Genomic DNA, 23,920 nt, shown 5'->3' on the forward strand with positions numbered 1-23,920 from the left:
TGACCATTCTCCCAATATATATATACACACACACAGACACACACACACCCCACACATCCCTATCCTCAAGCTCAAAATAATGAGAAGCAAACTTTTCACAGCTGTACAAATTATCTAGGTCAGTGCTGAGGGAAAAAAAGAAAAATCTAGCTATAAGAGCTGGTGTTATGTAACACAGCCAAAGGAGATTTTTGTAGCCATGCCAAACTCTGTGATCATATTCCAGAGGAGAAACTCAGTTGAAAACTCGGAGAAAGTCTACCAAGAGTCAGCAGTACCTGAAAGAGAAAAAAATCCAGATGGGAATGTACAACGAGCATCCTCAGCTTTCTCCATCACTTCTCAGCTGATTTGCTTTCTTAATCCCCTACCCATCCCTTTCTCACATCCCTGGAGGCCATACTCATGGAGGGGAGCTAGAGGGAAGACTCAGAAGGGCCATGCGTTTATAGCTCCATGAAAAGCAGTCTCCCCGCCCTCCGCCCAATGCTAGGAAACTTGGCAAATATGAAAAGGCAAGGGCAATCTGGTAAGCAGGAGAAATAAATAATTAGGCTTTATCTTTATAGTATATGTGTATTTCTATTTAATTTTAAGGGTATTTTTTCATTAAAAATATCCATGCCTACTTTGTCAATTGTTGGTATTATAGAAACAGTCTTTAATGAGTAATTAATCTCAGTAGCTGTCTGACCTTGAGTAAGGCACCCATGGTCCCTGAACTTCCTTGTCCAGGATATGGGGAAACAAAGCAGAATTGCTGGGAGAGTTCAGTGAGGTCAAGGTTAAACCTACAGCATCCTGCTTTCTACATTAGAATGGGCAGACTGGTTTCACCTTTTGTAAATATGGGCGTCTTTTGGATCTGATCTAAAGAGAAGTATCCTGTAGAAAGTACAGTCTCTGAAATACAATTTGTAAATCACTTCTTTCATACCACTGACATGGGGTTATCTTTGAAATATAAAAGGGGCTTTGCATAGAGGCAGTGTACACATCGGGTGTCCTAGGAGGGAAGCTGAGTGGAGTGATTCCTTTTGGTTTGATTTTAGGACCCAGAGCCTGTGTCCTTCACTCCAAATCTCCACATGTGCCCAGATAACAAATTCCTTTAGAAAGGGAACGTTTTCATCCTCTGTAAATGTTTTATGTGTCTTACATCATTTAATTCAGGCAATAACTTTATGGGGTAGATAATTTTAGCTCCATTTTACAGATAGTAACACTGGTGTTTACGGTAATGAATAATTTGTGTAAGTAGTAGAAGCAGGATTTAACCTTAAATCTGAGTTCCCCATGACCCACTAGTGACAGCAGAAGGATGTACTCTAAAGACGGCAAAAGAAGGGTCTCGGGGGCCCCAAAGATAAATCTCACAGAATGTATAGTTTCGCATCATATGTAATGTTTCATTGACACAGAATAAAGCAATCTTATATTTATTTCTGGGGGAAATAATGTTGAATTAATTATGTGACTTAAGCATCCGAAATGCCTCAAAGGCAAAATAGCTCCCTTCCCCCAGTAGAAGTGTTTTTAGACGCGGGTCTTGTGAGACTCCAGGCTGAGGAGGGAAGATTTATCTGAGATCTGAACAGTGTTTAAACAAACACCCCACACGTAGACTGTAAACTTAAGGCAAGTGAAAAATGAGTTTGAGTAATAATCGTCAACTGACATAAATTCTCTCTACAGCTTCAATTAGAAGTTGTAGCATCTCTCTTCATTTTATAGTGTGCCTGTGAGCTCTTAACCAGCTGCTGGGCTTCAGCCCAGCAGTGACTGTCTATTAGAGATGGCTGAAATAATTCCCAGTTATTTATGGGTTATTGCCATGTTTTCAAGCTTGCATTCCCATATGCTCTGAACCTATTAAAACCGTTGGAATGGAGTTTATAAAGAGCACGGGCACCCATGCGCTTCTGTGATTCTGTACCTGGCAATGCGAAGTAGTTATTCTCTGGTTGCAAAGCTGTGCCCAATCAGTGTGATGCATATTTTTAAAACAACACCCTTTAGGAAGGTGTGGCGTTAAACTTTCATATATGTGATTGCAGCCCTATAAGTGTGCATTGAAACTCTTAGTTCCTTTAGCATTTGGGTTTGCTTTGCATATCACTTCAAAATTCCAGTTACATTCCTGTATATACTTTTCTCAGGAACTAAACCTGATAATACTGACAATTAACCAGACAATTACTCTGCTACTGTTCTTACCCAAAGCATAATTTTCTTTGAATGTGTAATTCGGAATTGAATTGTGCATTTAAAAGTGTGTTTTCAAGACGGAATTGAAATTCCCAAGTAGTTATGATATGTTGCTTTCTTGGGCTGAGTGAAGTACACCACACAAAATAATAGCAAATGGCTTACAAATAGGGAAAAAAGAAATAAGAATGAGATAAATGCAATGGGATCAGTATCCCCTGTAACACATTTTGTTTTCTGTTCTATACAGTGATTAAGTATGCCTCATTTTGTACCAGTTTTGTCCCATCTCTGAGAAAGCTAAGATTTACAACAAAAAAATGTGTGCATTGCTGTGAATGAAAAAACATTGAAATAATTAGACCTCAAGGTCTTCTGTCAATAGGTCACTAAAGTAATGACTGATCATTTCAGTATTCTTCTTAATTTTTTTTCTCTGTCCCACAGGGTGCCCTGACAATCTCACCGATTCCCAATGTTTAAATCCCATTAAGGCTTTCCAAGGCTGCATGAGGCTCATCTTTATTGATAACCAGCCCAAGGACCTCATTTCAGTTCAGCAAGGTTCCCTGGGGAATTTTAGTGATTTACACATTGATCTGTGTAGCATCAAAGACAGGTAATTATTGTCTCTTCTCCTCTGTTCTCCCACTGCCTTCCCATTCTCACTGTTCTAAATATGAATTTCTTTCACCAAAATTCGAATCCACTGACATCAGCCACATTAGATATAATTGAGTCGCCTAATGGAATATATTTCTGAAAGGATTTCAGGCCCAGGGAAAAATGTTTTAAATAAGTTGAGTTTCACTTGCAGTAAATGGGATATGCAAATTAAATCAAAATACAAATTTGTGAAAGGATTAAAATTTTATGTGTAAACAACATTTGATTACTTTGAAGTTAAGAGGGAAGTGAAAAGGAGGGAGGAATTGCAGTTAGGAATAGCAGTGTGTGTCCGTTCACACAGACAGATGAAGTCAAGCCCTCTGGGATTCCTGTAACAGAGGTTTTGACAGTGTCCAGTAGTTTGGTGACTCCCTGGAAGCCTGACATTTGCTGTTACCACCCTTAACCCAGAGGAGACCAGACCCTGGACAGAGAGCAGCATTTCTATTCCACAACTTAACAAATTTAACAAGACTTCCCTTTCCCTCTTCATTTCTCCTGGGCTCTAGCTCCTCTTCTATTTGATGTTTCTGAATACGAGGTTTTGAATAAGAGATTCAAAGACATGTTGCAGGAAATGAAAGAGGAGGGGCTCTGAATTTTCAGCAAAGCTAATTGTGTGGTCCATGTGTCCTCGCTAGCACTTTATCTCCTTCCTTCTGCCAGAGCTACTCCCCAGGCCAAGACACCGTTCGCTGAACGAGTTAGCAATGCGTGTTCAGTGTTTGCCTCTGTGTTGCTGGTACAGAGTCTCTGCTTATGTTTCAGGGAGTTAATTAGACATTGCCATAAAATGCTACCAATGACCAAGAAGTACACCTTTATTTGTGAGATCTATGACCGTGGCAGTGGGGGTCAGGACAGCTTCCAGGAAGTGGTGCTGAGCTGAGTCCGACAAGATGGGCAGGCTTGGCTGAGGGCGGGGGTGATGCTAATTCATCAGTTGGAAGGACGTGGCATGCAAAATGCCATAGAAATAGGGGGATCATGGTTTTCAAGCCTTTCGTCTACCCATGACTCTTAGTTTTCATTTAAAAACCTCTAATATTGGGATGCCTCTTACCTTTGAAGGTTTATAGTAGTTTAATTGGCCGTTTATTTTTTTTAGGAGCCTGTAAAATAATGTCATGTCTTACAGTGAATGGTGTCTTCGATTCCATAAAATATAGGTCATGGTGATAGAGCATGTGATGTGAATATGGCTGGGGACATGCGTCAGTTATAATAAAGAGCTTTGCATGCGTATGGCATTTACCCTGGTGCCCTAGGAAGACTCTAGAAGGAAGGTAGTCAGATTTGTTTGGTAAAAAGTTTTCAGGAAAAGTGAGAAGGATGCATTGGAAAAGAACCAGCCAAAAGGCAGAGAGGTCACTGCCCCAGTCCAGGGGAACAATGATGAGAAATAGTAGGTGCCTGTACTGAGCGTCACAGAAATCAGCTCTGCAGACCATAATCTCCTCTCATGCTCAGAATGACTGATAGAATTCGGTGGAACTTTATATGCATGTTTCTCTGTTAAAACCACTCCACATGGAATTGTCGACAAATCACACAGACTCCCAGGCTCTTCTGCTTCATTTTTTTCCTATTTGGCCAGCTGGAAAAGTGGGTAATAAAATGCATGCTTCATTAGAATGTGCTAGTTTAGAGATCTCAGAATAAAAGATGTCTCACAGAATGGTTGTCATTCCTATAGTTGTTATTAATGATAAGGGGTTGGGGGGTATCCCACTTCATCAGCCAGGATAGCCTTTTTCAAAGTGTCGATCGATGGAACGTTTATCAATAGGGATCTCTTATGATAAGTTAATTTCTAACTGAGGGTGCTTTCACTATTTTTGATTACATGGGACGCCATCGCCATCTACTTTGCATCATTACTTTTGTGTAATTGTAGACTGTATAATTGTATTACATACAATAGTGTTTTGGTTAATTGTATAATAAGGGATTGTGTTTAGTTTAGTGGGTAAATGAGACATTTTTCTTGATTTACCAGACAGTCTCTGTAACAGAAGGGAAACTGGTAAAAGGCTTTGCTTAATTAATTATTTCTTGAACTTATATTTAACATTTGGTGGCGAGGGGGCTGGGGTTAGAAAAACAGGTGGTTTCTGAGTTCTGCATTTTATTTTTAACGTGCTAATCAATGTGAACCTGATTTAAGGACAAGTGTGAAGGAAGTTTTGCCTTCAAGGAGCCTGCCACTTGGGGTGGAGGTGGGGTTTGTGGGGACACAAGGGGGTAGAGAACAGTCTGGCTGTGTGTTTTTTTTTAGAAAAATTTAGTGAGGTTTAATGAAATTCAATGGATATTTTAAAACATTATAGACACTTTAAATCATTTTGATTAAAAATGTTAGTTTTCATTAACTATGATTCCTATTTTATCTTTTATTTGTAACAGTGGGCTTTAACACTTCAGAAGAAAATTTTGTGAAAACACATCAAAAATAATTTTGATTTTCAAATTTCTTACCTTTAATATATGCTTTTGATGAAAATATATTCAAATGTCATGGAGAAGGAAATGGCAGCCCACTCCAGTACTCCTATCTCAACAATCCCATGGACAGAGGAGCTTGGTGGGTTACAGTCCAAAAGGGTCACAAAGAGTTGAACAATGATTGAGCAAGTATGACATATTCCAATGTCATAGTTTGAGTACAGTTGTATTTTATTTTATTAAAAAATTTAATTTTATATTGGAATATGGTTGATTTAGAACATTGTGTTAGTTTTAGGTGTACAGAAAAGTGATTCAGTTATGCATGTGCATAGCTGGTTCTTTTTCAGAATCTTTTCCTTTATGGGCTATCACGGAATATTGAGTATAGTATAGTATGCAGTACATACTGTATAGCAGGTCGTTGTTGGTTACCTGTTTTATACATAGCAGTGTGTATGTGTTAGTCCCAAACTCCGCATTTATCTCCTCTCCCCGCTCTCCCTTCTTTGGTAAACTTCAGTTTGCTTTCTCCATCTGTAAGAATGTGAGCAAGCTCTGGGAGATGAAGGAGTGCAGAGGAGCCTGGTGTGCTACAGTCCAGGGGTCGTGAAGAGTCAGATGTGACTCAGCCACCGAAAAGCAACGTCTGTTTCTGCTTTTTGTGAATAAGTTCACTTGTGTCGTATCTTAGATTCCACGTAGCAGTGATGTCATATGATACTTTTCTTTCTCTGTCTGACTTACTTCACTCAGTATGGTAATCTCCAGGTCCATCCATGTCGCTGCAAATGGCTTTATTTCATTCTTTTTTATGGCTGAAGTCTTGAGTAAAACCTGGGAGAGCTCCTTCTCAGGGACTGAAGGATTTAAACCAACAACTTGCGTCTCCATAATGGGCACTTTGCAGAAGCTTCTGGCCTTGAGGAAGAAAGGAGGTTAACCGGGCTGGCCCACAGCAGCCCTGGCAGCAAGGAACACGCTGGCTTTAGGAGGCTCCTTGGAGGACTGCCCAGAGCCCGACAGGCCGAGGTCACGTGGGGAGAACCCTTGCAGGAACCACAGTTGGGACCTGACAGACCGCAGCCACCGTCAATACGCTTCATACCTCGGGAACACGATGCACAGCCGCCGTCTGTCCTTCGCAGGCTGAATCTCCGGTCTCATGTTCTCCACACTCCACACATGGTTCTTCAAGGGCTATGCTTGCCTCCTGCACCCTCTTGGGCTTAAAATAGGCCAGGCTTGATACTATAAACCATCATCAAGCAAAGTAAGCTCAGAGCAGAATCACACCCTTGGTTATTTGACCTCACAGGCAGACCCCGAGTGAGTGACAGACACGCACCTTTAAGTGAGTGGCGGTCTGAATAATAATAATAAGAGGGAGTCTCGTATCAATATGTACTTTAGTGGAATAGGATGCAGTAAGAGCTGTAGAAGGCAGGAGGGCGTGAGAACACGGATATCCCGTTTTTTCAAGGGAGTAAACTAAGGTCTGGAGATTATGTCCACTTTCTCATGGTCACAGGACTGAAATTTCAGTCCAGAGTTAGACACTGCCGGGGTCCTATCCCTTGTAGCATCTACCCAAAAGGACCTGAACTGGAAATGACAGTCACTGTGTGCCTGTGGATTTAAATAGGAAACCTCGTCTTCTAACCTCATACAACAGTTGTTCAGGGATGTGCCATATATTAAAACTCTTGTAAACCTTAGGTGCCTGATGAGCTTCCTTTTAAAAGGGAGGCATTCAAAATGGTATGCAATGTCAGGCAAGGTCTTTTTTTAAGTCTGCAGTCTTTCTTTTTAATATATATATATGTTGCAAGTGTACAACATAGTAATCACAATTTTAAGGTTCCATTCCTCTTATAGTTATTATAAAATGTTGGCTACATTCCCCATGCAGTACACTGTATTTTTGTAGCTTATTTTTTAACTTTATTATTTATTGGAATATAGTTGGTTTATATTGCTATGTTAGTTTCAGGTGTATAGCAAAGTGATTCAGCTATACATATGCATGTATCTATTCTTTCCCAGATTATTTTCCCATTTAGGTTACTGCAGAATATTAGGGAACTCTACTCAGGCAAGGATTTAGTGATGTAAGCATGTCCCACTTTTGGTGGCCCAGGTCAAGGAATGCTTCTTCCTAGGACTTAAGTGGAAGAATCCAAGCAGTTAATTCCAGGAGCCATATCCGGTCCTGCAGGGTTCAACGTCCAGGGCTGAAGAAGCTAATCAGCAAATGCTGTCTAAGACTCCATCCCAAGAGGCAAGAGGACCCAAGGTGTGAAGCCAAACTTAGAGGAGCAAACAGGGATGCTGGTGAATCAGTGAAGGGAGGCGGAAGTCACACCTGGAGAAGTCACCAATTCCAGCGCAGGTGGCAGTCAATTTGAGAGGCATAAGAGCATGTTTAATTCCCTGTCTGTTACTTGTCAGCTTGAAATAGGATGCATAGCATTTAACCTTTTTGTCCGTTTCCTCTTTCGCAAAGCTCGGATAATGAAACCCTTGCATTGAGAGTTAAACGAGAGAGCGTGAGGAGTCAGGCAGTCAGTTGTGGGTCCAGGAGACAGCGGATGTTCAGTGATTTTGCCGTGTGAGTTCCTAGAGCCAATGGTTTGCTAACTCTCCCATTTCCATGGGGAGGAGACGCTCAGGTCTCCCTCTGATACTTGCCCACTATGGCCAAGGGGTCTCCAGTAGCTTCTGCGGCGGATCCGCGTAGATAGACCTCATGTGCTGTGCTGCGCATAGTCGCTCAGTCCTGTCCACCTCTTTGCAACCCCATGTACTGTAGCCTGCCAGGCTCCTCTGTCCAGGGGGATTCTCCAGGTGAGAACACTGGAGTGGGTTGCCATTGCCTCCCCTAGGGGATCTTCCCAACCCAGGGACTGAACCCAGGTCTCCCCCATTGCAGGCAGATTCTTTACCATCTGGGCCACCAGGGAAGCCCAGAGACCTCATATGTGCCCTCAAATCAATGCTCAGTGAATTTCCTTGGTCCTCAGTTCTCTTTCAGCTGCACCTCTGAGGCACCAACCATCCCCTATTAGGAAGATACCCATCAATTTTGGTGCCCAGGTCCAGTGATCTCTGGATTATCCTAAAGCACTGGTTCACTGGGCCTGGGTAGGGTAAGGTGAGCATGTGATGTGTCCAGGGCACACAATTTAAGGTGGTTCTTATTTCCAGGTTCATGCCTGTTCATGCCTGCAGACCCTGAATTTACATGAACCTGGGAATGAAAGTCTCCTTAAATTTTACTGGCAGATCCCAGACTGTTTGCATCAGAATCACCAGGAAGGGTAGTTAGAACCTAAATTGCTGAGCTCCATCCTTAGACTTTCTGATTTTTACTATGGGCCAGAGCATTTGCATTTCTAACAAATTCCAGGGTGCTACTGGGACCAGACTTTGAGAAGCACTGCCTAAAAGCCTCCAATCCTAGAGGCAGTGTGATTGCAAGGATTTCCTATAATAATGGAGCAAGTGTCTAGGTATTGCTCCTACTGGGCTCCCAAGCAGCTGCCTTCCTGATCAGAGTCTTAAAGGGCCTCTAGAAAGTTCCAGAAGCTCTATCTCAGTCTCTCTCTCCAAAGGACATTGAAATGAGTCCAAGGGACACTTTTGGTGGCAGCTGAATTCCATCTCCCTCCAGACTTCCCTTTGTCACTCAGCCTCTCCTCTGCTTTCCACTACAAGCAATACCTTTGTGAACAGAAATGGAAACAGTCAGATCCTCAGAGGTGTTTGGGTGAAGGGCTATTTTTGGAGGAAGGAGGTCTGAGAACCCAACCGTAGTCGGGAGATGTCAGTGGTTGGGCAGCTGCAGCTGCCAGCAGCATTACCTGCTTTTTGTTATTTTGAGGACAGTTATTTTATTTGCTGCTCCCTCTGAAAATCCGAGCTTGTTTTTTCCTTCTAGATTAGGCTCAGATTTTGTGTGGGGGTCAGGGAGGGTGTGATACCATCAAAATAAGAGTGACCTCACCCATCAAAAATATTGCCAAAAACCTTAGTAAAGATTGACCGAGGGACTTCCCTGGTGGCCCAGTGGTTAAAAATCCACCTTGCAATGCAGAGGACCGGGGGTCGGTGCCTGGTCTGGGAACTAAGATCCCCCATGCTGCAGGGCGACTAAAGAGTCTGTGGACCACAGCACAAGATTCTGCATGATGCAGCAGAGATCCCATGTACGGGAACTAAGACCTGATGCGTCCAAAGAAAAAATAATAAATATTAAAAATAAATAGATGAAATCTCTCTAAAAAGAAAATGGGCAGAGACTGCTGATCATATTGGGTCTTCCGGTGCCTGGTAAAGGTTTATCCTGGTCATGGGTCCCATTTCCTGTGTTCCTTCCTCTTTGGGTGATATTGCGGAAGTTCCCTGAAGATCACACAGCTTAGATTTTTTCATAGAAGGAAATAGCAGTTTTGTGGAGTGTGGCAAAGACAGGTACCAAAGAGGGACCTCTGTTCCCGGGGCCCTTGCTATAATTTCCTGTAGAGACAGTTTTGCTCTCAACAGTTTCTAAAATGAAATAATCTGTACTATACAGTAGCTCCTTGTTGGTTATCCATTTTAAAGATAGCGGTGTGTGCATGTCTGTCCCAAACTTGCAGTGTATTCCTTCCCCCTCTCTCCCAGACCTTCCTGCCTGGTCAATGAGTATGTGCTCAGCTGTGTCCGGCTCTTTGCCACTGTATGAACTGTAGCCCACCAGGCTTTCTGTCCACGGGATCCTCCAGGCAAGAATACTTGAGTGGGTTGCCATGCCCTCCTCCAGGTGATCTTCCCCACCCAGGGACTGAACCTGAGTCTCTTACGTCTCTTGAATTGGCAGGACGGTTCACCACTAGTGCCACCTGGGAAGCCCTCGAGCCTGGTAATCATAAATTCATTCTCTAAGTCCCTGAGTCTGTTTCTGTTTTCTAGGTAAATTCACTTGTGTCAACTCTGCCCATTCTTAGGTAACAACCTCAATGGGAAAAGAGTTTGAGAAAGAATAGACACATGTTATGTGTATAACTGAGTCACCCTTCTGTCCTCATGAAACTAACACAGCACTGTTCATCAACTACAGTCCAACATAAAGTATAAAGTTAAAAAATAATAAAGTTAAACAATTTTCTTGTTCCAGCGAGTGAATCCCATGTGGGAAACTGCTTTAAGTTTCCTACTGCTGAATAAGTTAGGAAATGTCGCTTCTCATTCCATAATGATTTCCTTTTCTTCCAACACACATTCTTTTAAGAAACTTCCTACTGCTTGGTGGTCGCTCAGTCGTGTCCGACTCTTTGTGACCCCGTGCACTATACAGTCCATGGAACTCTCCAGGCCAGAATACTGGAGTGGGTAGCCTTTCCCTTCAGGGGATCTTCCAACCCAGGGATCGAACCCAGGTCTCCTGCATTGCAGGCAGAGTCTTTATTGGCTGAGCCGCAGGAAAGCCCATAGCATCTGCTAAACTCTTTGGTCAAGATTCTTTCCTTCCTGGTTCAGAGTTGGGAGTCATGTGAACACTGAACAAAAGGAAATGTTCAGTGGGATGACCTCTAACAAACAGACTTCTGCTAAAAACCCACCCAGTGTGTGGGGGTTTGTTCAGAACAGTAGGCTATATAAAAATCTTACATTGCAGGGTAATGCATATGTTTTTAATTTTCTCTCCAAATGAAAGCTTGTACATTGGGTGCCAGGAAAACTACTGTAGGGCCACAGCCCACACAATCTGAGCTTCCAGCTCCAAAGTGAGAAATGTTACAATATGGTGTGTTCTCCCTTATTTCATGGGATGGGCCCTCAAGCCCAGCAAGAGCGCTTCTGCTGCTTTTATTTACCATTTGTAGTCTATTTCATGGGGGACAGGGAAAGGTTATATTTTACATAACAGTTACTGAGCAAACATTCTCTGAGTATGACTTCACTTATTTCACTCCACAGTTCTGCCAGATTCTCTAAGTTCTCCTCAGAGTGTGGTTCCCGGCCAGCAGCCCCAGAGTCACCTGGCAGGTTGTCCTGACTGATATGCTGAGGCCCTGCCCCATACTTCCTGGGACCGAGCATGGGGGGCAGCCTGAGTTTTCACAGGCACCACCCCGGGTGATTCTGATGCTCACCCGGATTTGAGAGCCACTGGTTTGCTCCTTAGCGTTATTTAAGAAATAAGAGCTCCAGTGCTTATGAAAGTTCAGTTACCTGCTCAAGGTCACATTTTTGGTAGTTGATGGAGCCAGGATTCGAACCTTGATTTCTCCAATCCTTCAGTCCATATTCATATAGAGAGTTTACTACCTGGAGGCCAGGGAAAGAGAAAAGATGGGCTTGTGGAGCCAGAGAAGGTCACAGGAGTGTCACAGAGGAAATGAGGTTTCAAGAGGAACTGGGGATGTGGACTGGGTTTAGGGTGGTAAAGTAGGACTGTTCCAGGTAGGGTGGAAAGCATAAGTCTGGGCCTCTGAATGGGTGGCGTGCTATACATTTGTTTGCCTTGATGGGAAAGGCTGCTTTGGCATCAGTGTGTGAACGAGAAGTTAAAGGCAAAGCCATAGGGAACTTCGCAGCACACAGCTTAAAATCTGAGTAACAGATCGTGTTAATAGTTAATTCTTAAATAATCTTACTGTGTGCCAGGGCCTCGTAAATGTGTGTGTGTGCGGGTGAGAGAGAGAGAGAGAGGCAGATAATAGATAGACAGATAGACAACAGCTGGTAGGTAGATGGATTCACAGGTCCTTACTGCCACCAATGAAGGAGGTAAGACCGTTGACTCCATTTTACAGAATGAGATTGAGGCAGAGTGGCGCTAGGAACTCGTCCAAGGTCACACAGCAAGTATAGGGCGGAGCCTGGCTGCAGACCAAGGAGTCTGGTGGAAGAGACCAGACCTGCCCTTTCACTGCACCACCTCTGACTTTTTAGCTAGGAGGCATCCTACTTGCTTCAGCAGGACTGCAAAGCAGAACATAAGGCGTTCCCTTCTTGCATTCATGTCACAAAGGCTGTGCTAACCCAGGAGGAGAAGGGGCATGAGCTACAACGGATGGGCCGGTGCTGCAGTCTGAGGGGTTGTGGTCCATGCCGTTCCTTGTCCGAACCTTGGAGCAAGCACAGCGAAAGGGACTCAGACGCTGAAAGCTTCCACCAAGAGATCCCCCTCCTCTCTTTCTTTGGGCTGATTAGGGAATAGAGGAGCCACCTCGGGACCAGCTTGTCAGGGCCGTCTTGGGTTGGTAGATTTTGAGCTGGTTTGCTAAGAACATCCTCCCCATCTAGAACTAGACAGGAAAAGTACTGGTTTATTCATCCACACCTTTAATAAGGGCAGCTCCCCTCACCTCCTCTCTTAGACTCCGCTGAATGTCAGCAGGAAATAGGGGCTTTGGAGGACTTGATGCCTGGGTTTGATTTGCATAAGTGACTTTGAACAACTGCATCTGTGTTCTGTGGCCAAGCTCATCTCTCTCTTCACTCGTTTGCATAAGAAAACGGGATCATTATCTTGGTGAAAAATGGCACTGGTCTCCCTGTGTGTGGGAATGGGCATCTGGGTGCCTTTGCTTCATGTATAACCATGCTGACAAAGTCAAGGTTAGCGCTTCATTCTGTCCCATCTGAAGATGATGAGTCTCTTCCCCTGCCAACTGGTCATCTGAAATGTTTGTGCTGGAAGCAAAGCCAGAGCAAGAGCTGGGTGAATATTCCCAAGCTCTTCCGAAGATGAAGGCTTCATTCAGAGAGCCCTAGGAGTGAGGCTGAGGTGAGATGTCTGCGTCCAGATGTGGGTAAGAACCAGCCGCTCTGAAAAAAACGGGTGCTTGGATCATCCCTCCTAAGAAATACTGTCCAAGGATGGCTGATGTTTAAGACAGTGTCACAGCCAAAGAAAAATTTTGATCTGAAATGAAATGTGAGCAAAAGCTTATTTGAGGTTCTTTAGTTACATCTGTGAGGCAGTGTTCAAATTTAAGCCTGCAGAAAACATTTCTAAATTAATAATAAGAAAAGTCTCTTCCATATTTGCTCCTTTCATGTAATCAGGATCAGTGTTTTTGCTGAAGTATAGTTGACTAAGAACGCTGTGTTAATTTCCGCCATACAGCACAGTGATTCAGTGATGCATACTGTTGTTCAGTCACTCAGCCGTGTCTGACTCTGCGACCCCACGGGTTGCAGCACCCCAGGCTTCCCTGGCCTTCACTGTCTCCTGCAGTTTGCTCAAACTCATGTCTATTGAGTCAGTGATGCCATCCAACCGTATCATTTTCTGCCACCCTCCTTCTCCTCTTGCCCTCAATCTTTCCCAGCATCGGGGTCTTTTCCAGTGAATTGTCTTGGTGATCAGGTGGCCAAAGTATTGGAACTTCAGCTTCAGCATCAGTCCTCCAGGGAATACTCAAGGTTGATATCCTTTAGGGTTGACTGCTTTGATCTCCTTGCCATCCAAGGGACTCTCAAGAGTCTTCTCCAGCACCACAGTTCAAAGGTATCAATTCTTAAGCACTTGGCCTTCTTTATAGTCCAACTCTAGCATCCCTGCATGATGACTGGAAAAATCATCACTTCGACTATATGGACCTTTGTCAGCAAAGTAATGTCTCTGCTTTTTAATATGCTGTCTAGGTTTGTAATAGCTTTTCTTCCAAGGAGCAAGGGTCTTTTAATTTCATGGCTTCAGTTACTGTCAGCAATGATTTTGGAGCCCAAGAAAAACAAAGTCTGTCACTGTTTCCATTGTTTCCCCATCTATTTGCCATGAAGAGATGGAACAAGATGCCTTCATTATTGGAACGTTGAGTTTTAAGCCAAAATTTCATCCTCCTTTTTCACCTTCTTCAGAAGGCTCTTTAGTTCCTCTTTGCTTTCTGCCATTAGGGTGGTGTCATCTGCATGTCTGAGGTTATTGATATTTCCCCCGGCAATCTTGATTCCAGCTTGTGCTTCATCCAGTCCAGCATTTCACATGATGTACTCCATGTATAAATTAAATAAGCAGGTGACAGCCTTGATGTAATCCTTTCCCAATTTTGAACCAGTCCATTGTTTCATGTCTGGTTTTATATGTATATATATATTTATATATAAGTATTCTTTTAAAATATTTTTTGTGATGGTTTTGCACAGGATATTGAAATAGTTCTCTGTGCTATGTAATAGGACCATGTTGTTTATCCATTCTATCAATCGTGATTTTTTTACCATTTTAAATTTGTTGGCCATGCTGTGCAGTTTGTGGGATCTTGGTCCCCCAACCAGGGACCAAACCTGTGCCACCTGAATTGGAAGCGCAGAGTCTTAACCACCGGACAGCCAGGGAAGTCCCAATCATGATCTTATTTAACTTTCATCCAAAACCCTGATAAGGGCTGCCCATCCATTTTTCCATTCTCCAAAGAGTGTCCTTCTACACAGCCAACGTCATATTCAGGTTTTTCTCTGCTGCGTGGATGTCCACTTGCTAGGATGCTGAGGTGAAGCACCAGTAGCCTTGAACACTGTTTTTATTTATTCATTGGTGATGAACTGTAAGTACCATTTATAGATACATTTGGAAGAGAAAAGGAGCTTAATATGGTTTTAGTTGGGAAAAAAGCAAATCTGACCACTGATAAAATGTCCTCACCCATTTCTGCTGCGAAACCAAAATTTAAAATTAGCCCTATGTTATTTTAATCTTGTATTAAGATATATCACAGGAAATTCACAGAACAGGAATCAAGCCTCCTAGGTTTTCCAGGGACATAGACTTCTGAATGCTGAGTTAGACCCTCAGCTCCCTGCTTCCAGGACACGGGCAGTGTGATAATATGCCATTCAATGCAATGCTCACAGTGCCCAAAGGGAATATTGCCTTCCCATCTTGGCAGGTGAGGAAACAGACTTTAATGTACATTTAATAATTTACCTCCAAATGAAAGCAAACTCAGGGTCTCAGGGTGGTGAACCCCTTCTGTTTACATTCTACCCTAACGTTGGACTTAGCCTCCTCCTGTTTGAGCTCCCTCAGTTCTCAGATGGGGACAGTGCACCTATTTTATCACTACGGGTTGTAAAATAAGAGCGAGGTGATAGCGTTACTGCTTCCCTCTTGGAATTAGGCAAGGCTTGACAGAGTAGGAGGATGAAAGTTCTTAAAGTTAAAAGTAAGAGGGACAGACATGGATGCGGCTGTATGTGTCTTGGAGTTTTAGATAACCCATATACAGGCAGAAAAGAATGACACCTTTCTGAATAATTTACCTGCCTATATAACCTATTTTATTTTTCAGACAAATTATTAATATTTGCACTTGGTTCAAGTTATGGGTTTAATATTCCCTCCAGCTTTTGCTTCATCTTATTTTTAAATATATGTGAAAAAGTCTTTTTCCTTTCAAAACTCAGAGTTTCCTTTTTAAAAACTTTATGTTTGGAGTATAATTGACCTATAGTGCTGTTAGTTACTGCTGTGCAATGACGTGGATCAGCCGTATGCACACATATACCCCCTCCCTCCTGACCCCCTCCCTCTGGCCCACCCCACCCCTCCTGGTCGTCACAGAGCGGGGAGCTGAGCGCCCTGCGCTCTACGCAAAGTTCCCGCCGGTTATTTATTTTACACCTGGTAGTGTGTGTGTATGGAGAAGGGAATGGCAACCCACTCCAGTGTTCTTGCCTAGAGAGTCCTGTGGACTGAGGAGCCTGGTGGGCTGCTGTCCATGGGGTCGCACAGAGTCAGACACGACTGAAGTGACTTAGCATGTGTGCATGCATTGGAGAAGGAAGTGGCAACCCACTCCAGTGTTCCTGCCTGGAGAGTTGCAGGGATGGGGGAGCCTGGTGGGCTGCCGTCTGTGGGGTTGCACAGTCAGACACGACTGAAGCGATTTAGCAGCAGCAGTGTGTATATATACTGTATATATACTGTATATGTATATTTATACACACACACACACTCTCTCTCTATATATATATGTATATATATACACTCAGTCCTACTCTCCCAGTTTGTCCCACCCTCCCCTTCCCCTTCTGCGTCCACATGTCCCTTCTCTACATCTGTGTCTTATTCCTGTGCCTCATCTTAAAAAATTCCTTCAGTGTGATTTACTAGGTCAATGGCAGGGCTTGTCTCTCTTAACATCAGGATATGTTAAGAGAGATCTGTGGACCAAGCGAAGAGAGATCTCAATATGTGGAAAATGCAGAGGGAGAAAACACACCTGAAGGAGAAAGTTACACAAGAGAACTTCAATGTGTCAAATCTTAGGGTCTAAACTCTTGTGAAAGCATCAGGAACACCGTTAACTTTATTATGACAAGGTGTTATCATCACCTTATACCTGCCAACTACATGCTGAAAAACGTAATTTTCTTTGTCATAATTAGGTAGGGAGCTAACCCTGCTCAGAAAAACATAAAATCTCAGATGTGGTTCTTAAACAATGCGAGGTTTATGGATTGGACCAAACACTTGTGTTTTAATGACAGAACCTCACGCTCTGAAATGAGAGCCCTACTTACAAGCTCCCGCCTTCGTGTGCGCATACATACCCAGATGGTCACACAAGTGCACGTGTCTGACGGTGTCCAGTGAGTCCTGGTGTCTTTGACCTTCTTACTTGCTGACGGGCTGCCCAAGGTCTACTAATCTTCCTCTGTGACCTGAACATTCATTATACAAGTCTTTTCTGAGCACCTACTATGTGCAAGGCCCTTTTTTTTGTCTTGTGGATTCAGGAGTGAACAATGCAGAGAGTGGCTGGCTTTTTCCTGCCTCCTTGTGTCCTTGGACCCTGGGCCTGTCCTGCACAACTATGGGCCATTCATCCACTCATCTTCTTATTTGGAAAGTCTCATGTTCAGAAGCATCTGCTTGTTTACATGATTGTGTGATCAAACAAACATGCATGTAAATAGACATTTATGTTCCCAGGTATGAGAAGCAGGAAGCACGTGTGCAGAGCACTAGGGGGGAACCGAGAGGAAAGTTCGTCTTTCTGGGGTGAGGCCTGTGCCCCAGCAAGGGGGGACGCAGGCCTGCCGTCCTCCATGCCGCGCAGATGGGGCTGTCCTGTGGGACTCCGTCTTTGCACTGGGCACTGCCTCCTACAAATTTCTGGCTGGAGACTCTGATCTCAGCTTCCTGCCTGTGTGTCCTCTGCTGAAATCACTGTTTGGTGAAAGGGGGCTAAGCAGACAACAAGTGCAAAATTCTGGTATCTTTCGTAGGAAGGGCATTTCTAACTGGGATTTTAGGTGAAAACAAATTCCCACATTTTTTTTTTTCAAAACATGAATGTCCTGAGAGTTCTTCTGTCTACCATTAATAACTCCCCTTTATAGCCCCCAGCCTCCATGCACCACCATCCTGACAGTCACGGTTAATTCATCCCTAATAAGACACGGGCTACACCTACACTCAGCACAACAGAAGAAAGGCCGTGTCTGCCCACCTAAAATAAACACCAGCATAAAGGTGGGAATGATATTTCAGCAGGCAGCTTTGTAAAGCCCGAGACGCCGACAGTGACAGGAGGAAGGTGCACTTTAAAGGTCACTCCAGCTCCCTGCTTAGACGCGTTAAGCTGTGGGCGTGGAGTTGATGTGAGAAATCCCTGCACATTGGGGGGATAGTGAGAACACGTGGTTTGCAGGGACCTGAGCGAAGAGGAAGGCAAGTCATATGCATTGCTATCGTTTCAGTGATATGAAACAGCTCTTCAGAGTCCCAGACGTCTGAAAGGTAGAGGAGAGCCCAGCCTCGATAGAGAGCCGGTCAGATCCTCAAAGCTCTGAAAGCTCTGAAATGCATGATGCATTTCCTTTAAATTCACAGGCTGTACCGGCGAATGGGGACCCATCAGAGAGACCCCAAAGATGAGCTGCTGACTGCATTACCATTTCCATTTGCAACTATTTCACTCCACACATCACAGTGAATTCGTAAAACAGCTTTTCTTGATAGAATTATCTTAAATGTGAACCGTGTTTTAGATAAGGAAATAAAATAGCTAAGAACTATTCTCTTAGTGGCAATTTGCCTCATATCGCTCTCCCATTTCCTACCATATATGTTTTACTACAGCTCTAGCTATTGTGATATTCAGATTCTGGATGTGTATTTCACATGCCCTCCAGCATATGATGGAGCCTGAGGCACTAAATACAAGGGTCTAAATGCCCTGGCTTGTCTTTTGAGGTCTCCGATGACCTCACCTCTCCTTTCCTATTCACCTTTATTTCCTATGATATTAATTCATCCTTCCAACCAAATGTATGTACTGAGCATCTGAGATGTTCCAGTGTCTGTGTGTGTGTGTGTCTGTGTGTAAAGTCTCTGCCTTACAAAAACTCAACAACAAGAGAGCTAGACAAGAAAGCATGGGAATTTTACATGGAGGATCTCCTGGCACTGGGGGGAATGATGCGGTTACCGAGTCCAGGCTGGTACTGCTTGCCACATAACAGACCAATAAATTGAGAGACAGGTGTTGGGGCAAGAAACAGTGATTTTACTCAGAAAGCCAGCAGACTGAGAAGATAATGGGCTAGTGCTCCAAGGAACCATCTCTCCAAGTTAGGACTCAGGTTTCTTTCAAACTAAAATGGAAAGGTTTGCGGCTGGTTGTTGCAGACGTCTCGGTGCTGGGATCCTTTGTTCTTGCATGTGTGACAGTGTTCCTGTAAACCTCCAACAAGACTAAGGTTGTTCTCTGCTTTGCAGCTTTTAATCTCTCACAGAAGAGATCCAATATTAGAGTCAGATTTTTCTTTTCTGTAACAAGTTGAGGGCACTTGCTTTGCAATTATTTCAACTTTAGCAGCGTTTGCTCGTGGTAGCTACTGATGAACTGAATGTGTAATCAGTTCAGTTCAGTTCAGTCGCTCAGTCGTGTCCAACTCTTTGCGACCCCATGAATCGCAGCCAGGCAAGAACAAATCTGACTCCATGTTCGATCTGTTCCTTTTACCTAAACTTTGTGCGCCGATGCCTATGCTTAGTCATGCTGGCTCTGCACCTTTTGTGAAAGAATGTGGCCATAGACTGACACACACAGGACAGTCCATTCTCAAGGCCCTGAGCTTTTAAGAGTCCATTCATGTAGAGATAAAATGTTTCAGAAACATTTGTGTTGTTGGAAGCTTACAGGAACATCAAGACCTGACCTCTGAGGACAGCTCCAAGAACAAAGGATTCTGAAAGCAAGAAGTTTGCCACAATGAATCTCTCCCCTCCCTCACCTGGCCTTTAAAAGTGCTTTGCTGAAACCCTCTCTGGAGTTCTGGTTTTTTGGACACAAGTCTCTTGTTTCCTTGCTTGGCCCTTCTGAAACCTTTCTATACTACAAACCCTCTGTTTCAATTTGCTTGGTCTCAAGCGTTTCCATTTGTTTGGCCTCACAGGGCACACAAACTTGCATTCATTAACACACGCGGAGCTTATGAAGCTCAACTTGCCACTTGGTGCTGGAGGTAATACTGCTTTAAGGTAGGGATGAGTTTAATCATCTTTAGTATCTTTGTACTTTAGTATCACACCCCAAACTCTAGAGACTGTTGTCCAAGATTTGAGAGGTAGAACCCTTCACCTCTTTCTCATCTGGAAAGCTTCCCAATGTGGTTCATGCCAAATATCACTGCGTTTGAGGAGCAAGAGTGCCAATGAATGCAGCTGGTGCCAGCTGCCATCGTTCACACGGTGTGAAGCGCTCCTTCTGTAAGCACTAGCGGGAAAGAGTATTTTCGTTTAGCAAGGGCATCATAAAATTAGACACGCAAATCACCACACTGTATTTGAGCAGTGTAGTCTATAAATATTACAGTGGAAGCAAGCATACCAGTGCATTGTCCTTATCACAATCTTGTGCCTTAAGGGAAAAACAGGGGGTAACTCTGCGAGAGAAAGTGAGTCCGAATGGAAGGCAGATACAGAGAAATGGACAAGATTTTTTAGGAATTGTGAAAGGATGTCTCCCCATAAAGCCTTCTAGGGACTGTACCCTCTGGGTTTAGTGAGCTCAAGGCACTCCTGGAGGCTGAGTTGGAAAAGCTTGGGAAATTGGCATTGTTTACCTGTGGACGGGATGGGATGAAACAGTGCTACTGAAAGGCGCCAGCATGTCTGTAAATGTGTCAGCTCTTTGTCTGAAAGCAAAGTTACTAAAGAAGAACAAAAGTTTCCTGTGAGCCCAGAGAGTGGGATTGAAATCGTATACAGTCCACACTCCATCACTGTCTCTATTTTTGCTTTCTTTTTTTCAAAAGTGCCCGGAAGAGATTTAAACAACATTGTTATTACTCATTTGCTTATGTCAGATTCTCTAGTGTCTCCTAACATAGAGAGCACCTTCTAACTTTTGCCAAATGCCATCTCAAGCCTCTTTGTTTAAAAAAAAAAAAAAGCATATAGAAGATTTATCATTTTTTTATGCTTCTCTGAGGTTTTCCTTTCACTTGTTTCTACATTTTATTCTCACTAGAGTCGCCTAAGTTTAGTGGAATTCAGTGATGGTCAGGCTCCTTGCTAGGTTTTTTCTGCTACTAATTATCTTGTTCACATCTATGGAGAGCTATATTAAAATGTTTAAAGTAAGCTTCTCCTTTTGCAAAGGAGGTGACTGAAGTTTGTTGTGGATGTTAAACGTTTTCCAAGGTTATATAGCTCCAGGTATTTTAGTTAGAAGTAAATGGGCCCCCAAACAGCCTGGAAGTAAAAGAAATAATGTTGCCCTTTGAAAGTGAAGCCAAACATCTAATGGAGTTTAATGGATTATCTTGAAGATACACATAAAATCTAGGCCAGGCTGGACTATGCCTGGATTGATGCTACTATTTCTAAAGAAAGAATGTGTCAAGTAAAAGTAGGTTGGGAAGATACTGAATCATAAATAAGAAAAACCAAATAGGTAAGCTTATTGTAGCAGAAGAAATAAATTAAGACCTTTTTAATCTCAGACGCTTACAAAAGAAGCAGCAGCCCATTTCTCCAGGGTAACCTCAAACAGAAGAGGTATAAATGGCATCATTTGTACACCCCTGCAAGCCTGCATTTCTGATCTCAGAGCAAAGATCATTATGGATCCAAATATTTCTTCTCAGGTATGAATGTAGCCTGTGGGGATGAAATATAAATGTTTGCCTCAACTAATCAAATACTAACTGTCCAGTAGAACATTGTGATATGAAAATGATCTCTTTGTTAAAAAATTTGTTTTATAGAAGTATAGTTGGTTTATAATGTTGTGTTAATTTCTACTGCGCAACAACGTGATTCATATTCATAACCCCCTTTTCATATTCTTTTCCATTATGGTTCATCACAGGATAGTGAATATAGTTCCCTGTGCTATACAGTAGGTCTCTGTTTATTCATTCCAAATGTCATTCTTTGCATCTTCTAATCTCAAGCACTCAGTCATACCTCCCCTACCCAACGCCTCCTTGGCAGTCACAAGTCTGTTCTCTATGTGAGTCTGTTTCTGCTTAAATAAGTTCATTTGTGTCATATTTTAGCTTCTACATATAAGTGATATCAGATGGTATTTGTCTTTTTCTGTCTGACTCACTTCATGAAGTATGATCATCTCTAGGTCCATCCATGTGCTGCAAATGTCATTGTTTCGTTCTTTTAATGGCTGGGGTATACCCTATTGAGTATATGTACCACAGCTGCTTTATCCATTTATCTGGCCATGAACATTTAGGTTGCTTCCATGACTTGGCTGTTGTGACTAGTGTTGCTATCACAATAAGGGTGCATGTATCTTTTCAAATTAGAGTTGTCACCAGAAGTTGGATTGCTGGATCATATGGTAGCTGTATTTATAGGTTTTTGAGGAACCTTCATACTGTTGGAAGTAAATTACCTGCACCAGTTTACATCCCCACATACAGTGTGGAAAGTCTGCCTTTTCTTCACACCCTCCCCAGCATTTGTTATTTGTAGACTTTTTGATGATGACCATTCGATTGGTATCACTCTCAAGTAGCACCAGTAGTAAGGCATCCACCTGCCAAGGCAGGAGATGCAAGAGATGTGGATTCCATCCCTGGTTTAAGAAGATCCCCTGGAGTAGGAAATGGCAACCAACTCCAGTATTCGTGCCTGGAAAATTCCATAGACAGAGGAGCCTGGTGGACTGTAGTCATGGGATTGCAAAGAGTTGGGCACGACTGAGCATGTATGCATGCATGAGGTGACAGTTCCAAAAAAATACTGCCAAGACTGATCCATTCAATTGGTGTGAGGTAGTATCTAATGGAAATGATCTTTCTAATGGTGTTCCAATGATTTGTCACTAGCAGTGAGTGAGAACTTGATATAAGTATATTATGACTGGAGAAACTGAATATTTTATTTGTTCTAATCAATCACTGCAAATGGTGACTGCAGCCATGAAATTAAAAGACACTTACTCCTTGGAAGGAAAGTTATGATCAACCTAGATAGCATATTAAAAAGCAGAGACATTACTTTGCCAACAAAGGTCCATCTAGTCAAAGCTATGGTTTCTCCATTGGTCATGTATGGATGTGAGAGTTGGACCATAAAGAAGGCTGAACACCTAAGCACTGATGCTTTCAAACTGTAATGCTGGAGAAGATTCTCGAGAGTCCCTTGGACAGCAAGATCAAACCAGTCAATCATAAAGGAAATCAATTCTGAATATTCATTGGAAAGATTGATGCTGAAGCTGAAGCTCCAAAACTTTGGCCACCTAATGCGAATAGCTGACTCATTGGAAAAGACCTTTGGCTGGGAAAGATTGAGGGCAGGTAGAGAAGGGGATGACAGAGGATGGGATAGTTGGATTGGCATCATTTACTCAATGGACATGAGTTTGAGCAAACTCTGGGAGAAAATGAAGGACAGGGAGGCCTGGAGTGTTGCAGTCCATGGTATTGCAGAGTTGGACACAATTTAGTGATTAAACAACAACAACAAAATCATCTAATTTTAGAGCATATATAAGGCCTTGGCTTCTAGTTTTTTAAAGATAATACAGAGGATGAGATGGTTGGATGGCTTCTTCGACTCAATGGACATGAGTTTGAGCAAGCTCCAGAAGACAGTGAAGGACAGGGAGGCCAGTGTGCTGCCGTCCATGGAATCGCAAAATGCTGGAGAGAACCGAGTGACTGAAAACAATTCTTTAATTGTTTCCAAATATTCTCATATGTACATCGATTTATTGATAGATCTCTAAATGCTGCCTGTCCTTATCTAAATAGCTTGGGGCAAAAGGGTAACTTGTGAAACTAGTAAAATCTGCATGAATTCACACACTGGTGTGATTTTGGCTCAGTCAGTCTGTTCAGGAGTAATTGACTGAACTCAGAAATCCCAGAAATATCTTTGTTCTAATTTCAAGTTTACTGACTTCTTTCTAATATTTTGCAAGTTCATGAAGTTTACCTAAAGGAAGAGGATGTGTTAGTCAATCTGGTGGAAATATTGGGCCCTTTATAATTTATAGCTTTCCATGTAAATTCAGAAATTGCAATTCTAGTGTTACAGATCAGTTTATTGGGAGTGTACTTATGTGAGTCACAATCCTGGTGACTAAGGGTCCTATAAATATGTCAAGCTTGGATTTCA

The 23,920-nt window shown here is 42.9% G+C and overlaps 1 protein-coding gene across 2 annotated transcripts in view; it reads left to right on the plus strand.

Annotated features, from left to right (window-relative positions):
* CNTNAP5 (contactin associated protein family member 5) overlaps positions 1-23,920 on the plus strand; it is a 995,558-nt gene that overhangs the window by 566,999 nt on the left and 404,639 nt on the right. For both annotated transcript variants that reach the window (XM_043894748.1, XM_043894749.1), the window contains one exon: positions 2,656-2,827. In XM_043894748.1, the coding sequence (XP_043750683.1) occupies positions 2,656-2,827 (172 nt within the window). The remainder of the gene's footprint in view (positions 1-2,655; positions 2,828-23,920) is intronic.

This window comes from Cervus elaphus, chromosome 33 (genome assembly GCF_910594005.1).
Source record: "Cervus elaphus chromosome 33, mCerEla1.1, whole genome shotgun sequence".
NCBI lineage: Eukaryota > Metazoa > Chordata > Mammalia > Artiodactyla > Cervidae > Cervus > Cervus elaphus.